The 24,825-nt window shown below is 44.1% G+C and overlaps 1 protein-coding gene across 2 annotated transcripts in view; it reads left to right on the forward strand.

The window, feature by feature from the left end:
- Positions 1–288: 288 nt before the first annotated feature.
- cntn3a.2 (contactin 3a, tandem duplicate 2) overlaps positions 289–24,825 on the forward strand; it is a 49,856-nt gene continuing 25,319 nt past the window's right edge. Inside the window, exons 1-13 of one of the 2 annotated variants that reach the window (XM_048241621.1) lie at positions 289–705; positions 8,122–8,248; positions 9,064–9,199; positions 14,009–14,184; positions 14,916–15,008; positions 15,268–15,471; positions 16,860–16,962; positions 17,768–17,952; positions 19,001–19,137; positions 19,572–19,701; positions 21,459–21,609; positions 22,542–22,669; positions 24,222–24,391. In XM_048241621.1, the coding sequence (XP_048097578.1) occupies positions 8,194–8,248; positions 9,064–9,199; positions 14,009–14,184; positions 14,916–15,008; positions 15,268–15,471; positions 16,860–16,962; positions 17,768–17,952; positions 19,001–19,137; positions 19,572–19,701; positions 21,459–21,609; positions 22,542–22,669; positions 24,222–24,391 (1,668 nt within the window). In that variant the 5' untranslated portion in view covers positions 289–705; positions 8,122–8,193. Of the gene's footprint in view, positions 706–8,121; positions 8,249–9,063; positions 9,200–14,008; positions 14,185–14,915; positions 15,009–15,267; positions 15,472–16,859; positions 16,963–17,767; positions 17,953–19,000; positions 19,138–19,571; positions 19,702–21,458; positions 21,610–22,541; positions 22,670–24,221; positions 24,392–24,825 lie in introns of those variants that run through there. The other variant, XM_048241622.1, reaches the window with a different exon arrangement.

Here is a 24,825-nt window from a genome sequence, read left to right on the forward strand (position 1 = left end):
AAGTATTCATATAGTAGGCCTAGCCTATACCTAGCCTCGACGAATAACCAAGACGATTCCGTGATATCCAAGCGGGCACTGCGGCATAATTATGGAATATCATAATTTTGTGACAGCACAAAAAGACATCCGTGTTATCCTGGCTCTTTGTTGAAGTTATTTTAATGAGAGTGAAAAAATCACTCTCAGGTGGTGGCGCCGTTGTTCAATTAGTGTCCTCTCATCCTATTTACGCCCCCCCCTCGTCACCAGCATTTGGCTACTGCCCATTTGCAGGACAGAGCTGACTTGACACCCAGAATGTAAATCTTGGAGCGAACAGCGTCTCTTTCTCCTTTTGGCAATGAATCTGGCGACGTGAAGCCGTCGGGACAGGAGAGGGGTTGTCCTCGCAGGTCGAAAACATTGCCGGTGTTATTTGAGAGCTAATTGCGTGGGTGCTGTGGGGAATACAGGGGGAGAAACTAGAGGAGAGGGGTAGCCTCCTCGCTGAAGCCCCTCAAAACAGTGGGGAGCTCCAATCGCCAGTTGTATTTGACATCGACTTCGTGCACTTGTATCCGCGGGCGTGCGACTCCCCCATGCCTGGAATGGCTCTATGGAGGGACTACTGACTGTGATGTTGTTTATGAACCGAACTTAGATTTCATTATTTATGGATTGACCAGTCTTTTTTTTACAAGGAAAAGAAGAATCGACGTTTGGGTAAAGTAAAACGCTACATTGAATGTTTAATGCTACGCAGCCTTTTTCTTTATAGAACGTTGGTTACCACCACGTGAATGTTTTCTTCAAAATTCGAGCAACTATATTATGTGATTAAGGCTACCTGTTATTTTTCTCCATCGCATGTATTTTTTTTAGATTCAGTGTCTCTTGATTAGCATAGTTTCTGTGGACAGGACAACATTAGTGCACCATGCGTTTCAAACCATTCCGTTGCGCTTGCATCGAATCCTTTATTTGAATGAATATCCAAACTTCCATGTGGCTCAATCACCTGTGTGGACAAACAAAGGCTCTGCCACTGTCAAACTGGCTGTTACTGACGCGCGGCACTGTCTGACTGTGGCTCGTGACAGTTCCGTGTGTAAGGCTTTGTGTGATAGAACCCGAGGTTGCGGTGACTACTCCCGCTGTGATTTGTTTTGGCATCGTGGACCTGGTATCGATGGCTACAGCGCTCCAGGTTTTTGTGCGTTAGTACTGCAGAGAGGTCCAGAGTCCAGGTACCATTTGCATCATTGCGTTCTAGTCCGAGAGGGAATGGACAGATTTACTTGTCTTCCATGTAACCCCGAATTCGGTTTTTCCAGATCACTTGCCACGCTCTTACTACCTGGGGGAGTACTTCTAGGAATGCTCTCCTGCATCTGCATTTGACATTTGGATTCTATAATGTTTGTATCTGGTTTTTTTTTTTTTTTTTTACAACGAGTAGCCTACATTGTGTGTTACCATCTCTGTCAAACTGATGTAGCACTTGTGCCCAAACTAGTCATCTAAATGGAATGTTGAATATATTCGATTTGGCTGTAATTGTTGTTGTTCTATTGGTGACTGTCTTGACAGATCATTGCATCTATCACATATTCATTCCCACCAGTGAAAGATTGCTATGTTTATTATGTTTTGCTACAGCTACCTGAAAAAGATATAAATGGGAACCAAAGAACAAAATTTACTCACATTTCACACTGATTGCTTCTCTAAATATTTAATGAGACCATTACTATTCATTTAAATGTTTCATCAGCCGAATGCATGATGCAGACATGGAGTATCTCGGAGCATCTCATCATCACACAGCTATGATATGCCCTGACGTGCTGTATTTAATAATTAATGCCCTTGCAACACAGGTTTGTGGGAGAGCAGCCTGCCTTGGCCATGTACTGCCTGGCTCTGTGTTTTTTAATGGTATAGAACCTCATGCACATGATGAAGAGCTGGATGCCATGGACAGGGGACAGACCTCATAAATCACTACATACAGCCTTTAGTGCACATGGTATTTATTTTTATACATACTGTATCTGAGAAACGTAGTTGGTTTATAACTCCAGTGTTCAGGGCCCAACATGCTTTTTTCTATGTGGCTATATATATTATGTCATTGTTGGGTGCAAATCTTGAAAGGGTCTTTAGTCTACAGTTGCTACACATTGTTCACATTTTCTTGAATAAGGATTCCTTTGATAGAGAATGTGTGTGTGATTATTGGAGAGAGAATAGTGTATGTTTCATTCTTGTTCATTAGTTTATACCAACTGCATGTATTCTTTTTAATTACGTATTTTTCAATCGTCACAAGAGATGAGGAGAAAGGCAATGTGACTGGGCCACATTTAGTGCTCTGCACTAAAGATCAGAGGAGGTTTTTAGGGGGCCTTAGTCATGAGTAATTTTCCCAGGGATAAATCTGTGAGAATGAGGATGATGTGCCGCACTGCTCTGTGCAGTTTGATGCATCCAGTGCCCAATAGCACAGCAGTCCCCAGCAGGGTCTCCAGACTTCCATCTTAATGAGTTTCTCTGTTTCTCTGTTTGATGGGGGAGAAACATATTGTGTTGGCAAGCAGATTCCTTTAGAAAGGGAGTAACAGGTTTCAGTTCATGTTTCAGAGCTCACACAATGATGAAAATGATACCAATGTCAAGTAGAAGGAGCATGAATGGAATGGAGTAGTGTCAATAAAAAACAAATCAGAACGTTTACACTTTTGAGGCGTTAGCTTGTGTACATAGCCTGGGTTGACATTTTGGGTCGTAACAGATTAATAGTGTGTTTTGTATTCATAGTCAGTGGCATGTAGCTCATTGAATTACATGTCTTTAAATTACTTCTAACAGACACATTGTTTTGATGTGTGCCATTTAATTATGACAGTGCTTGGTGCTTTAAAACTGCCAGATCTTTCTGTTTGTGATGGCAGACTTTTAATGAGCTAAAGCACAAGCACTTAAAGCGTTTGCTTATCTGAGGTCAGAGAGGAGCAGACGAGCAAAACCCTGGGGAACAATCACAGTACGTTATTATTACGGGATTAATTATCATTTGAGTGTTTGTAGTCCAGTGATTAGGGACAGTTTTATATTTTGTATTTTTATTATATATTTTCTTGTGGTCGAGGCAAACAACCCCTTGCCTTTGTGTTACTTCCCTGGCTGCCATTTCCATTTTCTGTTTTGATGATCTGGCCCAGTCCCTGTGGAGGCCCCTGTGTCTGAGGAGGGCTGCTGATGTGCCGTTATTAATGGACTGGTGTCAGTGCAACGCCCGGGTCCTCGCTCATCACCACCTGGGATTTATCTGTGTGCGCCGTTTGGGTTATTATTCATAGCCTCTCACTGTCCTCTACCATATTTCTGGGGTTTTGTTTTTTCCCCTTTCACCATATTCATTTGTGTTCACGTGAATGTTCTTAGGCACATGTATTCCTTTGGATATACAGTGTGATTTATTCTTTCTTTCTTTCTTTCTTTCTTTCTCTCTTTTTCCCCCTTCTTTTTTTCTTTTTTTGCTTTTAATCATGGGAAATAGTTACAAGGATTGTCAGTGGTTGCTTCCAGTTGAATGTGTAATGTCTAAATGTTGCAGCAAATCCAATCACAACATCTCCCTCAAGGAGACTGCATTTGACAATACAGTAATTGAGGGCATCACTCAATCTGACCAGCCATACAAATGCTTTCCTCTCATCTGCAATCATAAATCACCTCTTTAAGCTGTTGTAATTTATGTGTTCTATAATATGCTTTATGCTTTAAGCATATAAATGCTTTCCACAGAAAAGTATAATTCATGCATGCAAATACATTCATTTCAGCATAATGCTGTAGATGGCCAAAGGTATAAAACATATTTTGCTGAACATGTCTCAGATCTTTGACACATTATTGTGTTGTATCGAGTGCCATTTGGTACTTGATTTGGATGGTCATTGAAATAATGTGTTAGTGTTTTCATCCTACTGAACCGTAAACAATGGAATCCATTTGCCAGCACTCCCAGCAGTTCTGCCCTTTTCGCTCGTTTCACTTGACAGTTTAGAGAGGAGCGAGTGTATTTTCGATGGTGTTAAGATGCTCCTACTTATTGGACAATGTGATAAAAACAGATACAGACGCAATACTGCCGCACAGCTCTCAGATGATGTGTGAGGGGAAAAACAAGCTACTTTACAAGAGGAGGCATGACATGCTGTGTTCTTCTCCATGAAAATCCCGGGCATGGAAATCCAATTTGGGAGACTTACAGTCAAAAACTGGCCCCATAAAAGTTGAAAGACCAGAGGAAAATCCTCCTCCATACCCTACATGCGTACAGCTTTAGCAGCTGACAAATAATTACACCCTAAGGAGCGCCCTAAAGCTCAAACCTGGGTCAGGCTCTAACTTACATACTTTGCAATTAAATGCTGTGTGTGTGTCTCTCTCTCTCTCTCTCTCTCTCTCTCTCTCTCTCTCTCTCTCTCTCTCTCTCTCTCTCTCTCTCTCTCTGTGTCTTTGTGTCTGTCTGTCTGTCTGGTGTGTGAGTGTATGTGCAGGGATTTGCTCATTTTTGGTTGTTTGGAACTAAGGGAAGGATAGGTAACTGATCAAATTTTCACCTGGATCACTCAGTCTGCTTTCTTTTGAGGAGACAAGTAGCCTGTATCTACCAACTTGTTAGTTTGAATGCTGTTAAGAAATTGTGTGTGGCTTATTGGAAGATAGCAAGAAATGATATGATCTGTAGCTTCTACAGAGAGAACACATTTTGCAGGGGTGATGTTTCATATACCGTTATTAATGTGGAAGTATCTCATCATCAGTTTTGCACATTCTCCGCCTCCTAGAGGTAGTGGGCTGTACAGTAGTGGGCCATACTCTGTAAGTTTATTGTGCGTGTGGGGAGGGTTTGCTGTCAAGGAGAATAATTGATTGAATTCCATCCAAATCCGGCGAATCTAACTCCGGGGCTTGAGGGGCCAATGTAGTCACATTGAGAAATGGACCCGTCGATCCGGCGCGGGCCTAATGGTGTGGCTTCTGCCGGGGCCCATATGCGATGGGCAAGCGTTTCTGCTCTGACAGTCATCCACCTGTACCCCCCTCTGATGATTAAATAACTCAATTTATCCCATTTTCCCTCGTGCCCCCCACTCCCAACATACTCTGCAAGGTATCAAAATAGGTCATCTCCAGTTTATGGTAATGCTGTATTTTTACACAGCTGTTCAGGATATATAAGTTGATTCCATGGCTTCATCACCTGACAGTGAGTCAGTATAGGTCCACTGACTATACCTGACAAGCTTATGTCTAATATATACAAAGTGATTCCATGCCCCCTGCTTTAACCTGTATATAAATACAGTATGCTCTTAATTTGTCATGTTTGATGTATGGTATCAGATGTATTGCCTATCTATGATAACAATGGTGTGACCCTTAACAGATGGCTCTCCAAGCTAGGACTCATGAGTAATTCAAATGGCGCTTTAGTGCTTTGGGCAAATCCCCAGTTAGTGAGAGTAAAGGTACATTGCCAAGTGAGCTACCTAGGTGAGTGCACAGCCTATAGCCCCCACACTTTTAATGTGTGATATATTTCTTGTTACTCAGCTCACAGCGGGACACACTGTGCAACCGAATGGATACTTCTGTTTATTATAGGCATAAATCAAAATGTTTGCAGACAATAAAGTTTTTATCCTAGCTTCCAGATATACCATGGCTGTTTTTAACTCTTTCAGTGTTTTATTTTTTATCAACTTTACTTTTTAGTATTAGTAGTTCATTAGTAGTAGTAGTAGTAGTAGTCTGGTAGTAGTAGTAGTAGTAGTAGTAGTAGTAGTCTGGTAGTAGAAGTAGTAGTAGTAGTAGTAGTAGTTCATTAGTAGTAGTAGTAGTAGTAGTAGTAGTAGTAGTAGTAGTAGTAGTAGTAGTAGTAGTAGCAGTAGTAGTAGTAGTAGTAGTGGTAGTAGTAGTAGTAGTAGTAGTAGCAGTAGTAGTAGTAGTAGTAGTAGTAGTAGTAGTTCATTAGTAGTAGTAGTAGTAGTAGTAGTAGTAGTAGTAGTAGTAGAAGTAGTAGTAGTAGTAGTAGTAGTCTGGTAGTAGTAGTAGTAGTAGTAGTAGTCTGGTAGTAGAAGTAGTAGTAGTAGTAGTAGTAGTCTGGTAGTAGTAGTAGTAGTAGTCTGGTAGTAGAAGTAGTAGTAGTAGTAGTAGTAGTAGTAGTAGTAGTTCATTAGTAGTAGTAGTAAAGTAGTAGTAGTAGTAGTAGTAGTAGAAGTAGTAGTAGTAGTAGTAGCAGTAGTAGTAGTAGTAGTAGTCTGGTAGTAGCAGCAGTAGCACTTGTTTTTTCCTTCTTCTTCACTTGTATTCATTAGCAGAAGCAGTCATTAGTGTGACAGTAAATGCATAAGTAAATGTTTTTCAAACATTCGTTTAGGCCTGCTAAGGTGGAACTGGCAATTACCTTTGCACCATAAAGACAGGAAGTTCAAAGAATATCCTTTTTATATAGACTCATCTTTGTTTAGCTCACATCTCCTCTTATGTGATTGGTATTCATACATGTGAAGATAACTGGCAGCTTTTCCCACCAGTAGTAACACCCAGTAGTTACTTAGACATAAAATATGTCTTTAGATCAAGAACTTGTTTAATTGAGACATGGACATTTGCCTATAGAAAAGATGTGGTGGCAAAAGTGTTTTCTCGAGTAGTCCAACTGTTTCAAATCAAATGTCAAGATTTTGAAGTTTTTCTCGACTGTCTACTTGATAAAACTTTCTATGTAAATCCTCATACAATCATTTAGCACTTTTTTGTTGTTAATGCAGGCAGTTATACTAGAAATGAATACCAATATAATTTAAAAGTTACACAACTCACAATGGTGCTATCTTACACCAATTGCAATAATTCTAAGTTGAACAATAGAATATATTACTTGCAATACGTTCAAATATAGTCCCACAGTAAGAATTCAACAAGTCAGTGGCTCATTTCATTACTGAGATATGTTTTATTAATGTGTATGTTTACCTTATTTTTGATGACTCAATCCTCCTCTGAATGGAGGATGTAGTGAGGCTATATTATTTTGAAGTGATGTTCTGTCATCCATTACACACTTTTGGGGTTGTGGTGTTCTATCTTTCTCTTTAAAATACCAGCCACCAAAGATATCCAATTTGCACTTTAGTCAGACATTAATGGATCGCATTATGGATGACTGTCTAGTGGGAGAGAAATCTTCCAAAAAAGAGTTCCAAACTGCTCTGCCAAGGAAGAAAAAATGATGACCTACGGTCAATGTGTCGCTTGACTTTCTCTCCAGAAATGTGATACTGATATCCTCTAGGCTGAGCTTATTGAGTACTGAGTCTATCATTAAAAATAAATGTTGACATAATGTTTTAGAGTAGCAGTGTAAAAACAGGTCTCCCTGGAAAAAGAGATTACGATCTCAATGGGACTCTCCTGGTAAAATAAAAGATGAATAAAAAATAAATAAAATAAAAAAAGAAATGAATCAATGGTGTAGTCTACTGACTGTTAGTTCTGTAAGGATGCATGTATTTGTAATAAGTAAAAAAGACGAAGTAATGCATACAATGATTACAATGACTCATTTGACATTTAATTGGTATTGCACGGCTGTGTGCTCAATTCACTTCACTTCACTTAAAGGGACACCAGGCAACGTTTTTGTGTTAATTAATCATCTTCGTAAGTCGGTATATGGTTAAATGACTCATTACGGGGCGAATGAAGGCTCTCTCGCCGCCCCTACTGCCTGTAGGAAGAATATCCCACTTGCAAGTTCGGTGTATCCTACCCGCCGACCGAAGCAGGATCAGTTTACAGCACAGAGGCAAGCTAACAAAACGCTAGCGATTGTTGCAAACGTGTGTATAATGGCAGAGCCGGCGAAGAAGCAGCGAAAACCCTTGACGGAAGACGCAAAGAAAAGGAAAAGAGGTTCAGACCGAGCAAGGGGGAGTTTCGTAGAGAAAAAGCATCAGGCTTGCCTGGTGTCCCTTTAACTTGTGTACTGTAAATGTAATGTTACATTCCAGTTCATTTGAACGCTCTTTTATTCTATATTCTATGCCTGGTACACTATAGGTTGAGCCCCCCTCTCTTCAGTCTGCTCACAACTTACTGGATGAAAGTCTCACTTGCCTCTGGCAACTGAAGATGATGTTACTATGGAAACAGTTTTTGCTGCTATCAATCATGGAGTGTCTTGCAGGTAAAATTCCTTCTGTCTGAGCTAGTTTCTGTCTATGTTTGCTGTCATGTAATAATGTAATAATTAATCTCCAGCACATTGGACGGTAGCTATACATGCTAAATATAAGATATAAAGCCCTCTCACCTCAGGGTAGTTCAATGGGTTCATTACATTTACATTGGCCAACTGTGCTGGTTGAGCAGCAGCTTTTAGTCAAATACATTAGCGTGCTGTTAGTAACATTGTGGCAAAATGGAGTAAGACAGTAATTCCTGGCCTGGTTGTGGAGGATTCAATTAAGCTGTTCAGTCAATGTGAAAATGAATTGTATTGTTTTTTTCTAGGGTATGGGGCCTTCCAATGTAAGGCGCGCTCGTAGGGAATAAAAATAGCATGTCAGGTGTTAATGGCTTTCTAGTGCTAAGATGTATGTGCACAGGCTCTCTTTCAGATCTGTTTTCTTTAGCAAATGCATACACTACTCACAGTTTCCAGCAATTTAACACCTAACATATTATAGCAGAATTGCCATGGTCTCACATGCACTTGGATAAAGGAGTAAAGGATGAATAAAGAGCAAATGTTTATGATAAGCCAAATGGAGAATGAATTGTGCCTTAAATGTTCTTATAAGTCTTTAATGGTTTCATTGTTAGTATAGTAACTATTGTGATACTGTTATGGTATTCATTACGGTACCAATTATGGTGCGTCTTTGATTATGATTATGCATGTAATATTAAAATGCAGGATAGCCAAATAAACAAATACAATAATAAACAAACAAACAATAACCAAAGATGGCAACCTGTGCTGCGTTTCACGTCCCTCAGATGGCTCGGATTCTAAGTCATTTAACGGCCCCAGATGGAGGATGGAGCCCAGTGATCTGATTCTCCCAGTGGGGGGGAAGCAGACGGAGGCCACCCTCACCTGTGATGCCAAGGGCACGCCGCCCCCCCAGTACAGGTACGGCTTCCTTCCTCATACCACAATCCACTGGCACTTCATACGTTAAACACACTGTTTCCACTGGCTCAGGTTTGTAGTGACAGGTTTTACTTCTTCATACCGTAATCCTTTTGTATTCCTTATACCTTCATAGTGTTACAACAGCTCAAGTTTGTAAGAAAAAAGGGGAAGATGAGATAGGGCCATTTTAATCAGAGTAGCCATTTATTTTTCAATGCAAATCAAGGACAGTCTGAAGAGACCCCCCACCAGGCCTAGTGAAAGGCATGATTAGTCTTCCTTCTTCTTTTTGTCATCATCTTGTCCATGGAAGAAAAACATCTCACAACAAAAGAACCTGAATGGCTTTTCACAATGGCTAATGTTTCAGCCTCAATGATAGGTTAACTCTGCAGTGGACACTTAGAAGATCTGGGTAGAGAGTTGATTTCCATCTGGGACAGGCTTAGTGAATGAGCATGGAACAAGTGGCATTAGCTTCCGATCCTGCACACAGGCTTTTTACCCAGTGCTGTGTACAGATAGTGTTGCTTTACACTCTTTTCATTGTTTCATTTAATGAAATAGGCAAATGTTTGCAGGTCTACGACTGTAACTTTGCCAGATGTCACTTGAATAGACTCTATTGACAGATCACAGAACAAATACAAATAGCTTCATATTCTATGTCCCCGTCGGTGCTGCATACTTTATTTGTGTACTTCTTCTTACATCTCTGAACATTGAATACAGTTTGTACTGTATCTACAGGATGTAGCTTTTGTATCTATATCTCTTTGCTGGGTTTCTTTAGGCACATTACCATCTAAATATGTTTCAATGTAAAGTGTAAACAGCCAGGGGAATAGCCTTAAATGTGACTTATTTTGGAGTGCTTATGAATTTATTATAAGAAGTGCATGAGTAAATGGACATTGTTGTGGTGGGGGGCAAAGTATAAACAGTTTTTTTCCCCTCTGTGTGGGAGCTTTCTGTGCTCCATGTTTGTGGTTGTTCTGTCTCATCCGGGAGCGAGGAGTGTGGAAAAGGACTATTTTGGTAACAAAACGGTCCGGAGCACCATCTCATCTTTTATGCCACATAATAACAGCAGTGTTTAGATCAGCAATTCTTAGCAGATGAGACACATGAATAAGGGGGCATACAAAAATCAGCATGCAAAAAATGAGCAAATCAACAAATCGTTTGAAATGGTGGGTGCATTGTGGGCTTGTTCAAAGAGCACATTCGGATTTGAATGTGTTTCTGTTGGAGTGTGTGTGCAATCTGAACAGAAATTCATCCCCCCCCCCACACACTTTAAAAAGAGCTGTAAGGGCCTGGCTTCTCACATTGTATTTATGCAGTTGAAAGAGGTGCACAGGAGTCCTTTGAAGGAGGCATCTCAAATTAGCACCTTGGTGAAAAGATGTTCACTGGCAAAGTATATGAAAGAGTATATATACTTATACTAAATGCAGCTTGGCATAGTCGGCAGGGTGCCCTACCACGTGCATGCTGTGAATTCATTCTATAAGGATACAAGTGACGTGGGCCCGACCCTGAGAAATGCGTTTCTAATCAGCAACCCGAGTGTTGCTCCACTGCTTGGCTCAGAAGCAGCCTCTCTTCCACAGTGAAATCCCCCCACCCCTCAGCCCCACCCTCACCACACACACACTCCACACACACTCACTCACACACGCTTACCCGCCTCTGCCTTCTCCTCCTCTTCTTCCACCCCCTGCAGAGCAGAGGCGAGACGTAGATGTTTAGCCCGACACCATAAGTCTCTTCTCAGCCAAGCAGAATGCAGAGCAGCAGCCTCTTCATGAGCTCGTGGTGTCTCAGCTCCTGCTCCTCCGTTCTTGAAGTGCAAATGGGTCAGCGCTTTCTTTCCCCTCCACATTGGCATTGGAAAGTCAGGTTGTCAGGACACCGGAATAAATTGTCTTGGTTTGGCCATGAGCTTCATAAAACTCCATGGTAGATGGCTTTAAATTGCTCCCGCTCTCTTTCTTTCTCCCTGACTCCCTATCTCTCTCTCTTTCTGTGTGTGATGCAGGAACGGTATAATACTCTGCCGGGAGATGTCAAAATCACAGTTTTTTTCCCCTTCCTTTTCCTTTTTTTTTCCCAAGTTGCCTGACAACAGAAAAATATCGACTGAGAAGCCAAGCGTAAACATTTGACAAACTCCCTTCTCTGAGCCAAGTAGAATCTAAATTGCCTCTAAGATATAATTTAGTTCTCAAGAATACTCACTGCGATAATAGTGGATAGAAATTACTTACAGTGAAAGTGCTGATTGCACTTGTGCAGTAAATTAGTTTTATAATTAATCCTGTGAATCATATAATGCATTGTTTATCCTCTATCTGTGTCAAATTCTCCATATATCAGTGGTTTGAATTGATTCAGCTGAATTGGGAATAATAGCACGGCGGTTCCCTACCTAGGGCAGTGACGAGAGTGGAGAAGGGGGGTTTGTGTGTGTTGGGGGTTGGTTGCTAGGGGAATGGCTTATACATTTTTCATTTTGATTGAGGATTGAGGAACGTGCTGCAGTCCGGTAACCTTGGCTGCGCGTGAGAGAGGGAGAGGGAGAGGGAGAGGGAAAGCTTCCGTGCCAGGTGTTTGAGGAGGGATCCCGGAGCGACGCTGCGGTGGAGGCTGCCACCTGCACGGACGAGCACACGGACAGAGCAGGGAGGGGAAGGGGAGGCTGTCCCGGGGGAGAGGAAGAGGAGGTGGAGGAGAGGTTAAAGGATGGAGGGATAGAGAGTGGTGGATGAGAGGAGAGGAGGCCAGGCGGTTGGGGTGTACTGCACTGCACTGCACTGTACTGTGCCGTGATGCGCTGCTGCTCTGCTCTGCTCTGCTGTTCCTGCACCTCATATCAATGAATTCTGCCTCATGCAAAATTGATGCGAACAGGAGGGGTCAGCGCCAGTTCATGCCGGCCACACAGACACCGAGGCCAAGAGCGCGGAGAGGAGCCAAGTGTGTCCGCGGCCCCAGCCGTGACCCCAGGCGGACGTTTTTCCAGAGACGCACAGCTGCCCCTCCCCACACACACACACCACCACACCCCCACGCCCTGGGGGGCCAGACGTGACCACATTTCACACCTCGCCTGCCCACAGCCCCTCCGGCCCACTGCAGTGACACCTATTTGGTGCTCTGCGTTGAGGGGCCTTAAATGGAGCTTGAACGCCGACGGGGCTGGGAGTGCAGGGTGCTTTGGAAGCCAGACCAGGCTGCCAGTTTGTCTCTCACTCACTCACTCACTCACTCCCACTCACATTTGCATTTGTTGAGTGGTGGCATTTGGAGCGCGATTGCTGTGAATTCATCTGAAGTAGAACCATCGAGTGCATTGTGTTCTGGTCGGCGCACACTCTTTCTCTCTCTCTCTTTGCTGTGATGCAATCTATACGCAGCCGATAGTATATCAGCACCTCAGACAAACTCTGCAGACACCAGGTTTCAGGTTGACTCTCAGGTGCAACAGGCCCTTCAGTGAACACCATTGTTGAGGTGGCAGGTGGGTGGTTTGGAGGGGGAGTGAGGTAGCGTCTGTGCAACCTTTGCATGTCTTCCCCTACTCAGAGTGCTAATTCTGCACAGTGAAGGGGATGGGAGTCCAACACCTATTGCTGCAGTAAACAAATACACACACACACACACACACACACACACACACACACACACACACACACACACACACTTGCCGAGGCTTTTGCACTGACAGCGCAAAGATTCCTTCTGTCGTCGCTGGGCTACGGGGAGCATCGATCCCCCTACCTCGCTCCACCGGGTGCTTCTGTGCTCTCTCTCTCGCACACACACACACACACACACACACACACACTTCCGCTGCTGCTGCTGCTGCTGCTGCCACTGCCTCCTCGGGCATCCTTCCCACACACTCTGTTGTGTTAGCGTTAGCATCGAGCGACTGGCTGCCTGTGCGGCTCTGTCGGCGTGCCGTGGTGTCGTACGGGTGCCAGCTGTTCCCGGGGTGTGTGTGTGTGTGTGTATGTGTCTGTGCTCGAGACATGCTGCTGAGCCCGGGGTGTCTGCTGACAGCCTGTCAGAAGAAATGACTCCTGAGCACCGTCGCTCCCCGAAATTAGCTCGTCGTCTCTGCAGCTTTTCTGCTGCGCCCTTGCACAGTTGGCTGGTCCCTGAAAAGCTTAGCCTCATTTTTCTTTTTTTTTCTTTTCTTTTTTTTATTCCACTCGCTGACCTCCTGCAGTCAGTGGGACTCCCTTAAATGATAGGTGGTTTATGAGTTGTGAAGGAGTAGAATTGGGAAGAGCCAGCACCAGACACTGTGTGTTGGATACACAGATGGCTTTGCTGAAATGACTTCAGTAAGATCCGCTCTTCAGAGGGATTACATATTTATGCTCAATTACGATTTGGCATCGGGAAGGACAAGGAGGAAAATGCTGTCGTGGCAACAGACTGGGAGACTGAGCCAAAGAAAATACATTTTTTTTGTTAGACCCGTCTGCCTCAATTGTCCCTTCACAAATAGCAGTTTAGGCTTGGATGCTCTGCTTTGGCTACATCAAATAAAGTCTAAACTGTTAAATTACATAGTACATTTGAGGAATTAATATATGAAGATAAAGTATGTTGAAGTAAAGGGTTATTTAAGTTTTGATGCAAAGTGTAAAATTCAGTCATGAATATTCCAGTTTTGACTATGTCAGAGGTTACGTTGTGTGGTCCTTGAAAGCGGCATTAGTCTGTATTGAGTAAGGTCCTGTATAAGCCCCTGATGGCCTGATTGTGTTGTGGTGGTGCTGTTTGCAGGTGGTCATTGAACGGTACATCGATCGATCTCAAGACGGACCAGAGGTGGGTCCTGTCGGGTGGCAACCTGATCATCAGGGATTTGGATCGGGATCAGGACGCCGGGACCTACCAGTGTACAGCCTACAACCCACACGGCGCCATCCTCAGCAGGAGGGCCAGCCTCAAGTTTGCATGTAAGCAGAGCGCCCACCCTGTCCCACCCTACCCACACCATGCCCACCCTGTCCCACCCAGCCTGCACCATGCCCACCCTGTCCCACCCTACCCACACCATGCCCACCCTGTCCCACCCTACCCGCACCATGCCCACCCTGTCCCACCATGCCCACCCTGTCCCACCCTACCCCCACACCATGCCCACCCTGTCCCACCCTACCCCCACACCATGCCCACCCTGTCCCACCCTACCCGCACCATGCCCACCCTACCCCCACCATGCCCACCCTGTCCCACCCAGCCTGCACCATGCCCATCCTACCCCCACCATGCCCACCCTACCCGCACCATGCCCACCCTGTCCCATGCTGTCCCACCCCAGCCTGCGCCACGCTGGTTATTGTCACTTTCCTCTCCCAATGCGAGGTGACAGGTGGTGTAATTGGCACCCTACTCTCACTGTATGTCTTTGAAGGGTGGGAAAACAGATTCCTTCAACCCCCTGTGTAGGTGTAATTGAATTTATTCCTCAAGGAGAATGTAATTAGAGGAAAATAACGCTGCTGACCTTCCAAACAAAGATAAGTGTCAGCTGGTTGGTCTCATCATGAAAGCACTTTGTTCTTAATTTTTGTTGTAATTTATTTTAATTATCTTATTTTCTTGTCCTCAGTTCCTTTATAGATGCAAATTATCCTAGAGTTTTTATAGTTTAAAGTAAGGGTAGTTACTTGTCCTTTTTGTGCAGACTTGAATTTCAAAAGTCAAGCCAGAAGTGCTGTATCCGTTCGAGAAGGCCAAGGTGTCGTCTTGCTTTGTGGAACACCAACTTACTCAGGAGGTAAAGCAGTTTTGTTTGCTGGAGTTCTTTTCGAATAAACCAACCTAGTGTTTATTTGTTCATTCTATCATTGTAACAGCAATTTTAATGGCATCCTGAAATGATGTATTCAGTTGTAAACTGCTTGGAAATTCTTTAAAATGTTCAATTATGTCCCTAAAATGCATGTGATTTTTGAAAGTGCAATCTGTTTCCTTAAAATATGCTTTCACGTCACAACCGAAAAATTTGGCTAAAGCTCCCCTCGTTTCCATTCTAGACCTTACATTTGCTTGGGTCTTCAATGAATACACTTACTTCGTCCAACAAGACAATCGCCGCTTTGTTTCTCAGGAGACTGGGAACCTGTACATCGCTAAAGTCGAGCCGTCCGACGTGGGCAATTACACCTGCATCGTGATGAACCGCGTCACCAGGGAGAGAGTGAGCAGCTCCCCCACTCCTCTCGTCCTCAGGACAGACGGTAAGCGGGCCTGCCAGAGACCAGCTGGCTCTGGACTGGAGGACTAGGAACAAATCCGGCTCTGATCTGGTTCTGATCTTGCCCCGCTCTGGAATGGATCTGGCGATGACGTGGCCCTGTTCTAAAGCATTCCTGCCTAATTTCCGTTGTTTTGTATACAAAAATAGACCTGAATAAACACCTAACGAACAGGGCAGCTGTGAGAGAGTTGGGCTCTGGTGTGCGGGGTAGCAGTAGAAAAAGATGGAAACTGGGAAAGGTATAGATATCCGGCTGATCTGGATCGGCTGCGGCCCGGGTCTGGCTCAGAGCCAGATATGATATGATCCTCATCCAGCCCTGATCTATGGGAAGCCAAATAATTCACAAGCTTATCCAAACAGCACAGCACCTATCCAGTTGGACCTGGCGACTGGCTGGCACCGCTTGACTGGATAGCGAAGGGCAGCTGGTTAGGTGCTGTCTTATCTTGTCCAGGCTTTTGAACTGCTTGGCCCACGATGTGATGCCCTGACTGGGCTGTTCCATAGGCCTTTTCTATGGGTATCATATGAATTCAGCCGGCCTTCCCTCACATACTCATACTCACCTAAAGTAATTGGTTGGGAAAGGGTTGAGGTTGGTTACCAAAGTCACAGTCTCAGGTGGCTTATAAGATGACGGTAGTAATAATGAAGTTACAGTGTGATATATAGTTAAGCCCATGATTATTCTTACTGATAACAAATTATGACTGAAAACAAATAATTTTATTTTTGCATATCTTACATTTATGCTGAAGTCTTTTTCCAAGCAGAAGAAACCTATTGGTCAAATAAAAATGGCCAAAGTTTGGCACGAATGCTATGAATAATTTTGGGCTTGTCTGTGGAGAACAGCACAGGTTAGCCTGAGGAGCGATTGTAGAGGCTCCGTGTCTTAGCTCTCTCTGGTCTGGTTACTCAAGATTTGGCTGTCTACATCTAGAGCTTTGGTTTCTGTACTCTCTCTCTCTCTCTCTCTCTCTCTCTCTCTTTCTTTCTTTCTCTCTCTCACTCTTGTACTACAGAAAGAGCTTGCCGGTGGCTGAAGTTAAATATTAACCACTTGCCCCAAAACATCTTGAATCTTCCCTGGAGAGAGGGCTCACAGTGCCATGTGTCAGATAGAATAGATATAAATTATTTGTTGTCTTTCTTTCCCAGTTTCTGTCTTTGTTTTCTTCAGGGTAAAGGAGTGGTCTCAGTTTCACTCAGTGAGAATGTCATTGTAGTTGGGGGTGGGAGGGGATAGGGGTGGTTATACCTTTGTCTTGTTTACCATATTTTTCACGACTTCTCTCAGAAGCTGATTTTCATGAATTATGGATATGAAAAAAAAAAACATGTTACTGTGCCTGTGTATTGCAGGAGCTATGGGTGAATATGAGCCGAAAATAGAAGTTCATTTCCCTGACACAGTCCCAGCTGCGAAGGGATCAGTTGTTACGCTGGAGTGTTTCGCTCTTGGCAAGTAAGTGGAATTCTTACATTTTCAATCAGCCAAGTCGTTTTTTTTCCTTTCCCTAGCCCCCTGACTTTTAATAGCTATCTGTCACTGAGGCGATGCTGTCTCTCAGAGAAGTCCTCTGTGTCTCTCCTCGACACTCTTTAAATCACGGTTGTCAAACTCTGTTTGTAGACAGCCAGATTATTTCTCTTCTTTCTCTTCTTTGGAGCAATTGTTGTGGTTCAGTTGCTTCTCTTAGTTGATTGACAAAGCTTTTCGTGCAGTTTTCACAACGGGAAAAGTTTGGGGTCCAGTGCAACAGCTGACGTGATGGTGTACCTGGGACCTGTCAAAGAATACAAGGGCTGTGATTACAGAGAAATAATATAGACCTCACAGGGAACGAGATGTGTTTGAGACAGCAGGATACATTTCTTCTCTTTTCCATTCTTCATGTCCCATTCTTCTCTTCTATTTTTCTTATTCTTCATGTGCCATTCATCTCCTCTCTTCTATTGATTCTATTTCCATGTTTCTTCTATTGTCTCATTTTGTTTGTTTGTTTATTTCAAGTATATACAATATTGATGTGGTTATGATTTTTTTTAAAAAACACACAGTTGCAGACATTTCCTCTGGATATTAGTCATCTTTGAATACCGTGTGCTTGTGTGCTTGTAAGTTATATACTGCGCATTTAAAATCAAAATGGACTCACAGAAGCCAACTGTGCATAGCGGCACCATTTGTGCTGCATTGTGCCATCTGTGGTTGTCCCTCTGATTCCCTTAAGTGGGTCTCACTGATGCCCGCTCTGTTTCCATTCCAGCCCAGTCCCAGAGATCACCTGGAGGCGGGCGAACGGAGTCCCCTTCCCCAGCAAAGTGAAAATGAAGAACTCCAACGTTGTGCTGGAAATCCCCAGCTTCCAGCAGGAGGACGCAGGTGGATACGAGTGTCTGGCCGAAAACAAGATGGGGAAAAATGTCGCCAGAGGACGACTCCTATTCCATGGTATGGACACTCCGGGAATTCAGTTCAGTTTTTAAGTTCTCCATTTCCTTCCCAAACTATATTTGTGTGCTATCAGGCTTCAGACAAAAGATAGAATGTCAGCAGTCTTAGGATAAAAACATTGCGCATATTTGGCCTCTGGATGAATCCACATTTATTGTTGTTTGTTTTGTTCATTTCTGAAGGGTTGACTCAGAGCTGTATAGCAGACTGACGGCATCATCCGGCCTTATAAGCTATTGATATCCACTGACTGGCCAATGTCGTGTCTTAGAACAGTTTTTGTTCACCATTAGAATTGATCTGTCTAGCCATTTCATATTGTTTCATATTTAACAACCACAATTTCAAATCAATTATTTTTCTGTCAACGCTTTGTGTGCCTTGACAGCCTCTCTCGCCGTTTCCATGACCACATTGCAAAGGGAAAAAAAGCAACGACCACTGACAAAAGAAACCTTCTGTAATTGAAGTTGGCGGCCTGGTGCTTGTATTTTAGGACCAGCATCGTTAACATGTGGCAGTGGTGTTGCTATCTCTGGACTGCTATCCAGAGACGTTGGAGCGAAACTAGGCAGCACTTTGTCACACTGTTGCTCAAAAGGAGCATTTATTGATTGTAGGTGTGGTAGTAAAAGGATTTTCAATTATGATTATTGTTAGATGCAGACTTGTACTTATTTTCACTGACATAGGGGCAACTGCATCCTCAATATGCGCTAGTAGGCTTTGTCAGTCTCAATATGTTGTTTCATATTTGTAGTGAGGTTCTGAACGCATGCGGCAATTTAGGCAAAGAGCACAAACCAGCTGTGGTATGCAGGTTGAGAGATGCGGCTCGGGAAGCTGTTTTTTAAACTCCCACCTCAGTTCTGAGAGGCTTTGCCTACCTGTCTGTGCCTGCCTGCCTCCCTGCCTGCCTGCCTGCCTGTGTGCGTGCGTTTGAGGTGCTCTGACTCCTCTCTCTGAAGTCTTGTCAGCAGTGCCTCCCGCAGCTATTTCCATCCAAAGGCGGCGTGCCTGAAATGAGGTCTTTTGATTTTGCCAGCGAAGCCCCAGTGGGTCCAGACAATGCGGGACACGGCGCTGGCCATCGAGGACCGGCTGGTCTGGGAGTGCAAGGCCAACGGGAAGCCCAAGCCCTCCCATACCTGGCTCAAGAACGGAGAGATGCTCGTCTCAGAGGTACGACCCTGACATCTATCCAATCATGACACACACTCACACAAGATACATAGTGACACACACACACACACACACTCACACACACTTGTCCAACCTTTTTTCCACAAGATCGGGACAATCTTGGGCTTCTTATATTGCTTTCAGAGGGAAGGTTATTAACAGCAAAATATTGTGTTGATCCACACACACATACCGTATAGAGGCTGGTTGAGAGCCAATAGCTCCATTGAAATGCCGGGGTCAGGATTGCAATCGCTGCCAAGGCACTTATTCTTGCCCTTACCTTCGTCTCCCGTTTGAAGCCCTCTTCAGGTAATTCATTGAGGCCGCTGGCGCTGGGCTATTTGTGTGTGTGTGTGTGTGTGTGTGTGTGTTTGTGTGTGTGTGTGTGTGTGTGTGTGTTTGACGCATCCCTCTTCATGGTGTTTGTGCAGGAGAGAATGCAGCTGGTGGACGGCGCGCTCTCCATAGAGGCGGTAAACCTGTCAGACGGCGGCATGTACCAGTGCGTGGCCGAGAACAAGCACGGCGTCATTTATTTCAGCGCAGAGCTGATGGTGCTGGGTGAGGCAGCTGTGGCTCTGTGTGTGTGTGTGTGTGTGTGTGTGTGTGTTTGACTGTGGATCTGCCATTGTGTATGTGCATACCGGTATATATTTGTCTGTTTGTGTGTGCTTTCATGTGCTTATTCTTCATAATACTAAGCAGTCTGTATTTCCTTAACTCTTCCATGTTACATGGAGAGTGATGGCGCGGTGCTCTCTGGCTGGGTTGATAGGCTAAAGGCTAAGTGCTTAAGTGCAGGTCAGAGGCTCCACTGAGCCTCTTCTGACAGGTAGCTCCTATTATGCACGCGCTCTGGAAAATGCCACGAAGGATCGTGAACTCCGCTGCTTTATGTGTGGGCATGAGAGCAGATCTCATTAAAAGCTCATCAGGAGTCCAGCGGCGTCCAGTGCCGCTTTTATAACCTGCCCAAACGTTTTGTTCCTGCTCCCGCGCCTGTTTACTCCCTTGCCTTCCCTGCCCATTCCCCACCCCTCCGTTTGGTGCACGCTGACAGTCTGTTGAGAGACCCTTGTTAGGCCTACATTATCACCATTGATTTTGCTATGCCAAAAGTCATGCAATATCTCTCTGTCATGTAAATTCAATATTGATTGGCTTGGCGAGGCGCTTAAGGAGGCCGTCTGGGCGATGACAGCATGACAAAGCGGCCTCGGAGGACATCAGCCCAGGAATAAGCCCAGAGCAAACAGTGACAGGGAGCAGTCTCATCTCTCTCTCTCTCTCTCTCTCTCTCTCTTTACTACCTCTCTTTACGTCCCTTTCCCCCCTCTGTCTGTCTCTCTCTCTCTCTCTCTCTTTCTTTTTTTATCTATCCCTCTCTCCATCCAGTCCTCTCTCCCTTCCGGTCTGTCTGAGGTTTGAGGGACAGATTGAGGTTCCCAATGGAGACACGGAGTGCAAGGGAGAGTGAGAAATAGAGTGAAAGATAGAGAGAGGGAGAGAGAGATAGAGAAATAGGCTGAGGGAGAGAGACAGAGAGATGAAGGTAGAGCACAAGACAGGGAGGGAGGGAGAGAGACAGAGAGAGATAGGATAGAGTGAGGCACAGCGCGAGGAAGGGAGCGAGCTGGGGGCGGTCGTACAGTAAACAGTTGCGGGATATTTGTGCTCCCTCCTCCTGATCGCGGTGCTCAGGAGAGCCTGTCCCACTTCTGCTGGCTGGGCCTGTGTGAGCTGCGGCCACAGGCGTCTATTCTGGGCTACGACAACCAATCCAAACGCTATAAATATCAGCCCCCATACCCTATAGGAGATCAAAAATGAAACAGCCAATCAGTGCAGGCCAACTGAGTGCATAGAGAGAATAAGATAACAGGCTACCAAAAGCTACAGTGAAACTTTCCACTCATTTGTTGTAGTCTCTTCTCATGGCTTGCGGCATTGGAAGGCTGTGATATTTATTTAAATACGATGGAACACTAAAAGCCCAAAAAATGTGTTACCAAGAAAATAAATGTAGGTGTCAATGAGAGGTAGTGATTACTCTTGCTTCCCATACAAGCTACAATAGATTGGGCTTTTGTTCAATACCAGCATAGCTTTGCTCTAGTGTGCAGTCTGTGCGTGTGTGTGTGTGTGTGTGTGTGTCTATTTGTGTGTGTGTGTCTATTTGTGTGTGTGTGTTGTATGTAATGACTGCAGAGTCTCCTCCTCTGCACCACTGCGTCTCCATGTTTTTCTTTTCATTGTTGTTTATTCTCATTCATTTCTTTATTTATTTATCTATCTCTCTCTCTCTTTCTCCATGGCAGCGTCCGCCCCAGACTTTTCCAAGAGCCCACTGCGGACCCTGCAGAAAGCCAAGGCGGGCAGTGCGGTCACGCTGGAGTGCCGGCCCCGAGCTTACCCCAGAGCGATTAGCCTGTGGAAGAAAGGCGAGGAGCCGCTGCTGACCACCGAGAGGCAAGGGTCCCGCTGACAAACAAACACACAAAGGAACGAACACGTAAACAAACTAAAAAATCAGAAGAGAAGAAAAAACAATATTTTATCTCCGCTCGCTAGCCCCGTTTATTCGGCAACCCAACAATTATCAGAGGCGTGAGCGTGGCAGCGGTTTGCTTGCTTGCCTGCCGTGGCGGCTTTCTGACCAGGGCCGCTCATGAATAATGAATGGCACCATTAGCTGGTACTGGCAGGGGGTCTCTCAGCTATTTAGGGGAGAGGTTGTGGAGTATGAAATGGCTCGTTGTGAGTTGTCACTTGACAGCGTTGCAAATAGCTCCAATGCTGAATGCTCCCCCATCGCCGTCCCCAACAACACCACCCACACACACACACGCGCGCACACACATATGCACACATACATACACACACACACGCGATCACCACCCACCCACCAACTCAACCTCCTGCTGCGGTTGGATTAAATTGTTGGAAAAGAGCAGTTGATGTGCCAGATTTTTTCTTTCTTTCTTTCTTTCTTTCTTTCTTTCTGCCTGTTTTTCTTACTTTTTTCTTTAATTTGATTTTGGATATAACATTGTGCTGTGTCGACAAATGAAACAAGATAAAGCATATCTTAAATCAAAATACTCTGGAGACAATTGTAACACTGAAATTGCCACGACAGTGTAAATGAGTCATTCTCCCCTTTTAGTTTGCAAAATAATTAAATCTGGATTTATAAGTATTATTTTTCTTATGGCTGATGAGGTTCAATCAGCATGTGCTACATTTGTTCCATCTCCAAGCTTTACAGAATTATGCAAAAGATGTTTTATGCTGGTACTCCATTGCTGTAGTATCTATGATAAGCACATCTCTTAATGGCATTGTCCCCTCCTGAGATAGATGTGATTTGATGAGAAGGGAATTTGTTGTCTATCTTGTAGGGTAATTATTCTTCCTGATGGAACGTTGAAAATCACAAATTTGACAAAGACTGATGGAGGCACCTACACCTGCCTGGCACAAAACCAGTTTGGGACTGCCAGCACCTCCGGAAGACTGCTAGTCACAAGTGAGCTCTTTGTTTTTCAAGACACTGTGCTGTAAGTGAATCCTTTCTCAGAAAAAAAAATGGTTTGTTTCTATCAATGGGGAGCCTTCAGAGGTTATTACTTGTTTTGTTTCCATTACTAGAGACCTTTTCCTCTTTCCAGGTGCTCTTAGACCTCAAGGACTAGTTTTGCATACTACACAATGTTGTCCTTCTATAATGACTATGTAGTGTAGGTTTATGTTTCTTATGGTAGAGATCAGAACTCGGTGTACTGTAGCCCAGACACCCACTAAATGTAGCATGCAAAAACAGCTAGCATCGGCCCAGCTTTCTTGTAATATCACTTTGTTCTACATGTGGAGCTATATTAAATACAAGGCAAGTCACTGGAAGAGTGCCTTGTGGCTCTGTTCTAGATAACTCAACACGGCACCTTTAACATATTTCTGATGTGACAAAAGTTCCATATAGAAACTAGTTTCTTGGTAGGGTTCTTGGTACTGAGAGTTTCTACTAAGTTGTTCTGCTCATTATGATGGATAGCCTGAGCTTGCCCCAAATACATTTTAATTCCTGCTCAAGTCACCTTTGGTGACCTAGATCAAATGTTTTCATTGGTCCAAGGATGCTTCAGGAGTTCTTTGCTCCATCTCGGTGCCTGAGGTTATGCTGCTTTTTTTGTGTGAATCCCATAGATTCACATGGATGGAAATGAAACCGGCACAGCTTCTCAGACCACATGATCACGATTCACATAGGGTTTTTTTTTTAGTTAGTTGGGTCTGGTCGAACTATTTATTAATTTCTGATAAGATGAGAGGTTTTCCATCAGTCATCGTGAAATGCAAAATCTCATTCCCGCTTGGACACTTGTGCTTACCTTCGGCACTCAGCCTCCGGCTCCCATGCATACGGCTGAAGTAGAGCCGTGGGTATATCCCTTGCCAACCCCACTCTCACTCGTGAAGGGTTTCTGGTCAGTGTTTTGTAAGAAAATAATATTAAAGTGCCAAAACATGCAGGAAAGCAGTATGTTTGACTGTATTAATGTAGAGTTTTAGAGCAAAGTGCTATTGAAAGATTGTTGTCAACAGCATTCCTATAGACAAATGGCTTTGACTCTCCCAGCTAACTGAGACTCAACATTAAGAGGTAGTGTTGGGCCTTTCCAAGGATTTTACATAATTACTATATCATGAAGTGATTTTAACAGGGTTGTATATTAGCTGCCAAGTTCTGTTTGCCAAGCCACTTGTGTGAAATGTTATGATGCAGCAAGCCCAACTGACTTCATCTATTTATTAACTTTTCCTTGCCCGGGGAGCCATGTAATACCTTTAAAGAAATTATATTTTCGTTTTATTGGCGGGGGATATGCTCATGCTCATAACCCACATAGCAAAACATCCAATCTGTTTCAAAGTAGGAATGCAACTCCAATCACCATAAACGTTTACTAGGGAAGGATCCATACCCTCTGACATGAATACATTTGACGGATGTGCCCGCATGTGCTGCTGACTTGTTTATATTGACACTAACCCATTGGATTGCTGTGCTTTGGGAGCAGAGCCCACGAGGATCAGTCAGGGCCCGTCAAACATGGAGATCATTGTGGGCGAGAGCATCGTGCTTCCCTGCCAGGTGGCGTGCGACCCGGCCCTGGATGTAGCGTTCTCCTGGGCTTTCAACGGCCAAGTCATCAGCAAGGTGGACCGACACTTCGAACACGTGGGAGGGGTGAGTATGGAACGAGATGTTAAAAGAGTGATTGTTCATTTATTTATTTGTCCATTTGTTTGTGTGTGTGTGTGTGTGTGTTTTTTTTTTTTTTTTTTTTTAAACGATCATTATGTCTGCGCCCTCAGGGCAAAGTCGTCCTACCTGTTTTCCATCGTTTTTCCATGAGTACAGTTGACCTACAAAACTTTTTATTAATAATAAAATTCACTCACTAAAGCTGGCGTCCTCTGCTGACTTTTAATGGGTCAGCTTGCTGGAAGCGCTGCTAGCTTTGCTGAACGGCATAACATTTGAAACGTTTGAAAATCCATATGCTGCCATTCTGTTCCCCAGTGGAGATTAATTAATATTAGGAGAGAGAAGAATATTCAATGCAAGCATCATTAGAACTGTCAATGTAAGGTCTGCCTGGATCGATGATGAGAGTCTGT

Source organism: Alosa alosa, chromosome 4 (genome assembly GCF_017589495.1).
Source record: "Alosa alosa isolate M-15738 ecotype Scorff River chromosome 4, AALO_Geno_1.1, whole genome shotgun sequence".
Taxonomy (NCBI): Eukaryota; Metazoa; Chordata; class Actinopteri; order Clupeiformes; family Clupeidae; genus Alosa; species Alosa alosa.